Source organism: Cyclopterus lumpus, chromosome 20, assembly GCF_009769545.1.
Source record: "Cyclopterus lumpus isolate fCycLum1 chromosome 20, fCycLum1.pri, whole genome shotgun sequence".
Taxonomy (NCBI): Eukaryota; Metazoa; Chordata; class Actinopteri; order Perciformes; family Cyclopteridae; genus Cyclopterus; species Cyclopterus lumpus.
Window position 1 is genome coordinate 457,501 of NC_046985.1, and position 10,000 is coordinate 467,500.

The window sequence follows — 10,000 nt, forward strand, 5'->3', positions numbered from 1 at the left end:
TTGGGAACTCCACAAATATCTACAAAACTTTCTCATGGGCTCAAGTTTTGCTTCAGTTCGAGTTTTGTCCTGATGATCCAAATCCTGTCAGCTCCTGAACCGTCCAGTTACAGGAGTCGTTCAGAAGGTCCGCCTGTGGTTCAACAGGATTCAAGGTGGAGGTAGTGCTGCATCTGTAGTCGTCATAGCGGTACGTGTTGGGGTATGTGTAGCGGTAGTGGGGGTAACAGGATTCAAGGTGGAGGTAGTGCTGCCTCAGTAGTCGTCATAGCGGTACGTGTTGGGGTATGTGTAGCGGTAGTGGGGGTAACAGGATTCAAGGTGGAGGTAGTGCTGCCTCAGTAGTCGTCACAGCGGTACGTGTTGGGGTATGTGTAGCGGTAGTGGGGGTAACAGGATTCAAGGTGGAGGTAGTGCTGCATCTGTAGTCGTCACAGCGGTACGTGTTGGGGTATGTGTAGCGGTAGTGGGGGTAACAGGATTTAAGGTGGAGGTAGTGCTGCCTCAGTAGTCGTCATAGCGGTACGTGTTGGGGTATGTGTAGCGGTAGTCGTAGCCGTCGGACCGCTCTGTTTTGGTCTGCAGAGGTTCGGGCTGAAACGACAGAGACTTGATGACTCCACCCGACTCCTCCGTGACCTTCACCTCGGTGGAGTACGAGGAAGAGGGATCTTCCAGCAGAGAGGAGCAACCGAGGAGGCCTGGAGGTTTTGGAGGAGCACAGGGCTGATAGGACGGGAGGCCGGTGGAAGGTTTAGTACACGACTGGTATGAAGGGAGCACAGCAGGCGGCTTCGGACAGGGCTGATAGGAGACCTGAGGATCATAACAGGTGTCATAGGGCTGATAGGAGACCTGAGGATCATAACAGGTGTCATAGGGCTGATAGGAGACCTGAGGATCATAACAGGGGTTACAGGGCTGATGCTGCGTTCACACCAAACGCGTTGCGAATTTTTCGCGCGAGTAGATCCCATGCAAAGTCAATGCATAGACATGTTTGACGCAAATTTGCATCGGGCGGCAATGCCGCGAATCGCTAGGCGCGAATTTTTCGCCAGAGTTGAAATATTTCAACGCGAAGTTGCGAAAGCCAATCAGCGTTGAGATGCTCCGCCCCCCTGGCTGCTGCTACTCTAGTAGCGCTGAAAGCGGAAGTTATCGAGACGTAGTTACCAAGTTGTGTGTGCCTAAGGGTTATGTTATGAAGCAAAACAGCAGGGCGTTAGATGTTCCGACGTTTGTAGGATGTCCACAAAAAGTATAAAGCAGAACTAGTGGTTATTTATTCCGTGGTGGACGGCGGAGATTATAACTGTTTCTACGGAGTAAAGCCACGGAGATAAGCCACGCCCCTTCTTAGGCACGAATGAAGTGAATGAACCAACTTGTCGGGCGAGTAAACTCACGCGAGTGAGTGTGAACGCAGCATCATAGGAGACCTGAGGATCAGAACAGGTGTTAATGGGACCAGAACAGCTCCTCTTACGCCTGACCAACCGTCCAACCTACCAAACCACATGTTCAGTTTACAAAGATACCAGAAGCAGATTAACCATTAAAATGTATTAGATCTGCTAGTCCAACCAGCCAATAAGAAGAGAGTAGGGTCCCAAGATGTAAGGTCTCTCACACACCTTAAGGTCTGCTGCTGGACCCTCCTGATGAATTCTACTCACCTTGGTTGTTGTGGTGATGATGGTCTGCAATGCGGCAGGGGATCCAGGGGCGTTGGTGGGGTAGCGGCACGGGTACTCTGCACTGTAGTAATGGTGGTTGTCGCTGTAAGGGGCGGAGTTCTTCAGCAGCTCCTTCCAGCCTGCAGGAGACTTGGTCTGGGGGTCGAAGGAGGAACAGGGTGAGGAGAGAGGAGCCGACGAGGATGTGGAGGAAGAGGAGGAGCCCAGGACCGGAGCCACCCTGCACAGAAACCAGGATCAAGTTCAAACCTGTTTGACTGTGAAGATTTAGTTTAGACTCTAAGAATCTGGTTCAGACCAGTTAGGTCTGCTATGTCATGGTTTGGATTAGACCTCGTTAGACTGTCAGCATCTGGTTTCACTCCAAAAGGATTAACAGGCTGTGGATCTGGTTGAGAGTTTGTGAGGCTGACCTTGGGTCACAGAAGTCCGACGTCATGGGATACGAAGGCGAGGTCAGGTATCCTTGGAACTCGTAGCCGGGCCGACCCATGTAAAGCCTGGGATTGGTCGGTTTCTGCAGTGTGGGTGGGGCCTCTCCTAGTGCATTGTGGGGGTTGTAGTAGGGCTCTGGGCTCTGGAATGCTGGGTAATGCTGCGGGAAATTGGGCTCAATGAAGGAGATTCTGTCTGATGGATCGACACAGGAGACGAGGGCAGGGCCCAGAGCCTGAAGCAGAAAACAACAAATAAACAAATCAGTAAACAATAAACAACACCAGCATGCAGCTATTGTTGTTTTTCGTTGTCGACCTGCGTTTCGATGAGTCGTCTCTTGGGTGTGAAAGGTGGTGAGCTGACTCGTCTCTTCACCGAACTCCTTCTGGCTTCGGTCTCCGACTTGGACTCTGGTCTGGGATGATCGTGGACCCCTTTAGCCTGAAGGGCCACAACAACAGTAAATAAAATACCAGACTGATTCTTCAAAATACAGAATTTGATTGCATCTAATTATAGCGTGCTGGGGGACAGAACAAAAACTATGATGTGAAAGCTGATTTAAACCGGCTCAGGTCTAAAATGCTTTGGGGGTCAAACCCGTGTCAACGATGTGCAAAGCGTCACATGTCACACGTTTAGGGGCTGAAGGTAAAGGTCCCGACCTGGAAGAAGATGGCCTTTCCATCGACTCTCCAGAAGTTGGTGACTGGGTAACCGCTGTGACCGCGACACGGCAGCAGCTCCAGGCCGGCACTGCAGCTCGGACACAGCTTCTCTGAAACACAACGAGTCCGGTCAGGTGGCGGCTGGGAACGGGTGGAGCACAGCTGAGTGGCTTGCGGCCTTTTCTTACTCTGCTGTTTCTGCCGGGCCTTGTCGCAGATGGCGGGGCGGAGCGTCAGCCGGCAGCCGTCCGGCAGCGAGCAGCCGCGAGAGCAGACCACGACGCCCAGACACGACTTCTTCAGGATCTGACAGTTGTGGTTGTTGGTGTTCCTCATCGCCCAGCCGGAGAGATGCCTCTGAGCGTTCTTATCGTCAGCTGAGGACAAACGGCACGTTTAGGGAATGCAACCGGCGACGATACGTCGTGAATTATGATTCATAATACGTTCACATTCATAAATCAGTAATCAATAACACTGATCAAGTGTTTGATAGGAAGACAATAGGAAGTTTAAGTTTAATGTTTCTCACCGCTGTAGATGTATCGAACGTAACCGTCTGTCCACTCCTGGAATGGGTCAAACTGCTTTGTGTCCTGTAGACAGACAGACAGGCAGGCAGGCAGGCAGGCAGACAGACAGGCAGACAGACAGACAGGCAGGCAGGCAGACAGGCAGACAGACAGACAGACAGGCAGGCAGACAGACAGACAGACAGACAGGCAGGCAGGCAGGCAGGCAGGCAGGCAGGCAGACAGGCAGACAGACAGACAGGCAGGCAGGCAGACAGGCAGGCAGACAGGCAGACAGACAGGCAGACAGACAGGCAGGCAGACAGGCAGACAGACAGACAGGTTAATCTACAGTGTCTCAGATGTCCTGATGACGTGATCAAGAGTCGCTCTGTCTGCTTTAATTATCTGATGGAGGAACTCGTTTGTAAAAGTCCGATCAATCAGAGATATCGATCAGATATTGATCAGATATTGATCAGCGGCTCCACCTGAGAAACTCTGTTTGTTTTGGGATCACTGGCAAAAAAATATGAAAACCAGTTTCTTCTGTTTGATCAACAAGAGAAGAGCCGAGTCAGCAGATTCCCAACCTTCAGAAACCCTTCAGATGAAACCTCCGTTCACTAGTTCATACATGCATTCATTCACTAGTTCACTAGTTCACTAGTTCATTAGTTCATTAGTTCACTAGTTCATAAATGCATTCATTCACTAGTTCACTAGTTCATTAGTTCATTAGTTCACTAGTTCATAAATGCATTCATTCACTAGTTCACTAGTTCATTAGTTCACTAGTTCATAAATGCATTCATTCACTAGTTCACTAGTTCATTAGTTCATTAGTTCACTAGTTCATAAATGCATTCATTCACTAGTTCACTAGTTCATTAGTTCACTAGTTCATAGATGCATTCATTCACTAGTTCACTAGTTCATTAGTTCATTAGTTCACTAGTTCATAAATGCATTCATTCACTAGTTCACTAGTTCATTAGTTCACTAGTTCATAGATGCATTCATTCACTAGTTCATTAGTTCATTAGTTCACTAGTTCATAAATGCATTCATTCACTAGTTCATTAGTTCACTAGTTCATAAATGCATTCATTCACTAGTTCATTAATTCACTAGTTCATTAGTTCACTAGTTCATAAATGCATTCATTCACTAGTTCATTAGTTCACTAGTTCATAAATGCATTCATTCACTAGTTCATTCATTCACTAGTTCACTAGTTCATAAATGCATTCATTCATTACTTCGTTACTTCATTACTTTATTCATTCTTAAATGCATTCATTCATTAGTTCATTAGTTCGTTAGTTAATTTATTCATTCGTTCACTAGTTCACTATTTCTTTTATTTATTAGTTCATTACTTTATTAGTTTATTCATTCATTAGTTCATTACTTTATTAGTTTATTCATTCATTAGTTCATTACTTTATTAGTTCATTCATTAGTTCATTCATTCATTAGTTTATTCATTAGTTCATTATTCAATTTAGTTAATTAATTTATCTGCTTTTTTACTTAAAGACAATCTGCTCTCATGAATAAATCTATAAACTATAAATCTATAAACTATAAATCAATGAACTATAAATATATAAACTATAAATATATAAACTATACATCTATAAAGTATAAATATATACATATATAAAACTTTAAATCCATAAACTATAAATATAAAAATATAAACTATAAATGTATACATATATAAATATATAAACAAATAAATCTATAAACTATAAATCTATAAACTATAAATATATACATATATAAATATATAAAATATAAATATATCAATTACAAATCTATAAACGATAAATATATAAACTATAAATATATACATTTGTAAATATATAAACTATAAATATATACATATATAAATATATTAACTATAAATCTATAAACTATAAATATATACATATATAAATATATTAACTATAAATCTATAAACTATAAATATATACATATATAAACTATAAATATATATATATATATATATAAATAAATAATAACTTGTTAAACTGTAAACTATAACTTATAAATTATGAACTATAAGTATATAAACTATAACTATATAAAATATAAATGTATAAACTATAAATAAATAACAAATATATAAACTATAAACTATAAATATATAAATTTGTCTTAGTTTGTGACGTTTTGATCAGATATGTTTTCTGAGAAATATATATTCTGAGATATTTTATTCTTATTTATATATTTCTGATAGTTCTGAGTATTTAAAGACATAAAAACGATGTTTTTATAAACAGATCTTGAGACTAAAGAAGTGACAAATAAATAAAAAATAGAAACCATAAAACCACAAAATCAATAACATGTTTTGAGGTTTTCTTTAAAGGTTCTGATTCAAGTGTTTTATTATAAAACTAATCAAATAATACATTGATTATGTAAAATAATGGATCTAAATCTTAATCGTTCATATCTTAATGTAAATAAATAAAATTATAAAAGCTTTCTTTAATCTTTAGTTTCTGAGTCATTATCATAATTCCTCTAATTATATTAAATTCACATTTATAAGTTTTAAGAGATTCAGTTTTTCAAAATACAAAATTATATTTAGAGGAAATTAAAGTGAAAAAACAAGAGATTTATTTTAATGACTCAATATTGAAAAGACTTTGATTGAAAGCTATAAACCAAGTGAACATTTATATTTCCATATAATTAATAAATATACACATAAATAATATAATTAATAACTGGTATAATATAGTAAATAAATGTAGACGGTAATAATATATGTTATAATATAATGAATATCTGTTATAATATTATTAATAAATGTACACAGTAATCTTCAAGAAAGCCAAAACTACAAAGTGCTTTAAGTAAATTAGCTTTAATTACTACTAAAGAGCTACTTTTATTATTATTATTATTATTATTATTATTATTATTATTATTATTATTATATTATTATTGTATTTAAGGTATATATAAAGATGGTTTCAGTTCACAAGCCGAGACGTCCTGATGTCATTGAGGAGCTTTTAGGATAATTATAACATTATTAATATCTGTTATCATATTATTAATATATTAACATCTGTTATCATATTATTAATATATTAATATCTGTTGAGAAACGATGGATTTTATTCAATACTTTGAATTTTCAATCTTTTATAGAAGAAATCTTTATATTTTCATTTAAACTTTATAAAACATTATTAGTTTTTTTATGAGACTTTTGTTCAGTATCAAGTTAGATTATTTATCAGATATTATTTATATTATAATAGATAATATTACTGTGTAAAGATATAATCAATATCTTTACACAGTAATATTATATCATATTGTAACATATTTACTTTATATTATAAAGATATATAGTTTGTATCACATTTAAATGATTAAACAATAATAACAATAATAATAATAATAGTATAATAATAAATGATGAATCTCCTGATATATATAAATATATATATCGACCCTCACCTGCGGTAGTTTGGGGTCGTTGATGTCCCACGTGACCTTCATCCCGACCGAACACACACAGTCCGCCTCCTCGCGCTCTTCCGCCCGAGACATGGTGCTGGTCCTGGTCCTGGTCCTGGTGCTGGTCCTGGTCCTGGTCCCTGTCCTGGTCCTGGTCCTGGTCCTGGTGCTGGTCCTGGTGCTGGTCCTGGTCCTGGTCCTGGTGCTGGTCCTGGTGCTGGTCCTGGTCCTGGTGCTGGTCCTGGTCCTGGTCCTGGTCCTGGTCCCTGTCCTGGTCCCTGTCCTGGTCCCTGTCCTGGTCCCTGTCCTGGTCCCGGTCCCGGTCCCTGTCCTGGTCCCGGTCCTGGTCCCGGTCCTAGTCCGGGTCCTAGTCCGGGTCCTAGTCCGGGTTCAGAGGTTCCAGAAACAAAAGTAAAGTTTTGAGGTAAAGGTCCGCGCTCCTCCCGACGGCGCGTGCTGCTCCGCAGAGTGTCAGGTACGGAGTGACGGACAGGTGAGAGCAGCACGAGGGAGGAGGGGGGGGGGGGGGGGGGGCTAAAGCACCACATTACACTAATGCTTTCATTACAACATATTATATATCTCTTTCATTACAGTTGTTATAATAATAATCATTATTATTATTATTATATATCTCTTTCATTACAGTTGTTAGAATAATCATTATTATTATTATTATATATCTCTTTCATTACAGTTGTTAGAATAATCATTATTATTATTGTTGTATCTCTTTCATTACAGTTGTTAGAATAATAATCATTATTATTATTGTTGTATCTCTTTCATTACAGTTGTTAGAATAATAATAATCATTATTATTTTTATTTTTATTATTATTATTATAATAATCATTATTATTATTATTATATATCTCTTTCATTACAGTTGTTAGAATAATCATTATTATTATTATTATATATCTCTTTCATTACAGTTGTTAGAATAATCATTATTATTATTAGATCTCTTTCATTACAGTTGTTATAATAATAATAATCATTATTATTTTTATTTTTATTATTATTATTATAATAATCATTATTATTATTATTGTATTCTCTCTTCGAAATCAATAATTAACAGTTTAATTGATTACATGTTTTACATATTAGTTTTGTTAAATTTTAATGTTTCAGGTTTTAAAGATGCTGATGCAGAGTGTGTGTGTGTGTGTCTGTGTCTGTGTGTGTGTGTGTGTGTGTCTGTGTGTGTGTGTGTGTGTGTGTGTGTGTGTGTGTGTGTGTGTGTGTGTGTGTGTGTGTGTGTGTGTGTTGTATAAACACTTCAGTGTTTCTCCTAAAACAAATAAACTCATTAGTCATCAATTAAAGGACAAGAGGACGTCAGCTTCTACCTGTCTGTCTCTTTGTCTGTCTGTCTCTCTGTCCGTCTGTCTGTCTGCATGTCTCTCTGTCTGTCTCTCTCTCTCTCTCTCTCTGTCTGTCTGCATGTCTCTCTCTCTGTCTCTCTGTCTGTCTGTCTGTCTGTCTCTCTCTCTGTCTCTCTGTCTGTCTGTCTGTCTCTCTGTCTGTCTGTCTCTCTCTCTCTCTGTCTGTCTGCATGTCTCTCTCTCTGTCTCTCTGTCTGTCTGTCTGTCTGTCTCTCTCTCTGTCTCTCTGTCTCTCTGTCTCTCTGTCTGTCTCTCTGTCTCTCTCTCTGTCTCTCTGTCTGTCTCTCTGTCTCTCTGTCTCTCTGTCTGTCTCTCTCTCCGTCTGAATGTTGTTGAAATATAATAAATCAATTATAAATAGTTAATAAATAGAAAACATACAAATGAACTAAATATTTAATATTTATTATTTTATTTTATTCAACCTAATACGTTTAATATTGTTTGTAAATATTTAGATATATTTGCTCATTGTTTTATTTCAAAGCATTTAATAAATGTATAATAATGTGTCCACGATGTTCCATTATTTTGTCTACAGCTGCTACAAATTAAATATAAATATTACATATTTATTAAATCTTTACAGAGATTTTAATGTCAATTAGACTTGTATCTGCTTTAATAAGAGATGAAATATAAAAGTTGTTTAAAAAGAGTTGTTTTGTTTATTAACGGCTAAACAGTGATCTGATTTATTTTATTGATTTCTAAATATTGTTTTCAAACTTTCCTCTTTAATAAAACGATTATCGATCCCCCTGAGCTGGGACCCCCGAACAGGAGCTGATATCCCTCCGCTGTGTTGGGACTATTTTCTCTCTGATTAGGTCATTAGTGGCAGCTGTCCGCGCGGCCGTGCACGCTCCCGAGGAGTCGAGAGAAGACACGCGATGGTAAATAAAGCGGAATATTGATTCTTTGATTATTGATTTCGTTTCTACTTCTGCTGAATCAGCTGTTCGTGTTGCTGCTCCGAGTTATTGATTCAGTTGAGTCCCGCGTGAGCCCTTAATTATTATTATTAGGATTATTATGATGCTGAGTATTGATTTAAACACGAAACCTCATTTAAAGAGTCATGTCACGTCTTGAAGCCTGCAGCGCCCCCTGCTGGCGGTCTACAGGAAGTGGCTCACTAAAATAAAACTCTTGTTGCTTGATTTTAATAATAAAAGTGGTGAAATGAAAATCACTTTTGTCTTCATGGAAGAAATTAATAATTTAGTTAATTGACATTTTGATACGTTTATAAAATCTTTATTTTATTCACATTTAATATTTTCTATTCTGTCTGTCTGTCCTCCTGTCTGCCTGCCTGCCTGTCTGTCTCTCAGCTGGAGGTGCAGATGGAGAACTGTCTGGTCCATGGGGACCCTTCTGGTCTGGTCTCGGTTCTCCACCATGAAGGACTGACCGGCACCACGCTCACCAGGCTGGACCGGCTGGTCACCAAGGTAACGGGACACAAGAAATAAGGAAGTTCCTTCATTTTAAAGTTCCTTCATTCATATATATATATACACACACACATACATATATATATATACATACATACACACACATACATATATATATATATATATATATATATATATATATATATATATATATATATATATATATATATATATATATACATATGAAATGTATTATTATTCTGAAAGGACTTCCTGTGTGTAGTTCATGATCAGCTGACCTTTGAATTAAATGGACCTGTTTGTTGTTGTTGACGTTTGTGGTTTCAGGATCTGTGTGGATCCAGTTTCACCAGAGTCCTGGTCGTGTTGAAGT

General features: G+C 38.4%; 2 protein-coding genes across 4 annotated transcripts in view; one reads left to right on the forward strand and one right to left on the reverse strand.

The window, feature by feature from the left end:
* gcm2 (glial cells missing transcription factor 2) overlaps positions 1 to 6,975 on the reverse strand; it is an 8,027-nt gene extending 1,052 nt beyond the window's left edge. For all 3 annotated transcript variants that reach the window (XR_004611745.1, XR_004611746.1, XM_034560666.1), the window contains exons 1-8: positions 6,814 to 6,975; positions 3,339 to 3,402; positions 2,995 to 3,183; positions 2,804 to 2,916; positions 2,454 to 2,579; positions 2,114 to 2,370; positions 1,680 to 1,920; positions 1 to 816 (exon numbers count right to left, since the gene is read on the reverse strand). The exon at positions 1 to 816 is cut by the window's left edge. Coding sequence is in view for 1 of the 3 variants with exons in the window: in XM_034560666.1 (XP_034416557.1) it covers positions 505 to 816; positions 1,680 to 1,920; positions 2,114 to 2,370; positions 2,454 to 2,579; positions 2,804 to 2,916; positions 2,995 to 3,183; positions 3,339 to 3,402; positions 6,814 to 6,906 (1,395 nt within the window). In the remaining 2 variants the exon portion in view is untranslated. The remainder of the gene's footprint in view (positions 817 to 1,679; positions 1,921 to 2,113; positions 2,371 to 2,453; positions 2,580 to 2,803; positions 2,917 to 2,994; positions 3,184 to 3,338; positions 3,403 to 6,813) is intronic.
* Positions 6,976 to 9,092: 2,117 nt separating this feature from the next.
* The window catches only part of sycp2l (synaptonemal complex protein 2-like), a 24,284-nt gene continuing 23,376 nt past the window's right edge, over positions 9,093 to 10,000 (forward strand). The window contains exons 1-3 of the mRNA XM_034560686.1: positions 9,093 to 9,102; positions 9,544 to 9,663; positions 9,955 to 10,000. The exon at positions 9,955 to 10,000 is cut by the window's right edge and continues 68 nt beyond it. Of these exons, the coding sequence (XP_034416577.1) occupies positions 9,100 to 9,102; positions 9,544 to 9,663; positions 9,955 to 10,000 (169 nt within the window). The 5' untranslated portion in view covers positions 9,093 to 9,099. The remainder of the gene's footprint in view (positions 9,103 to 9,543; positions 9,664 to 9,954) is intronic.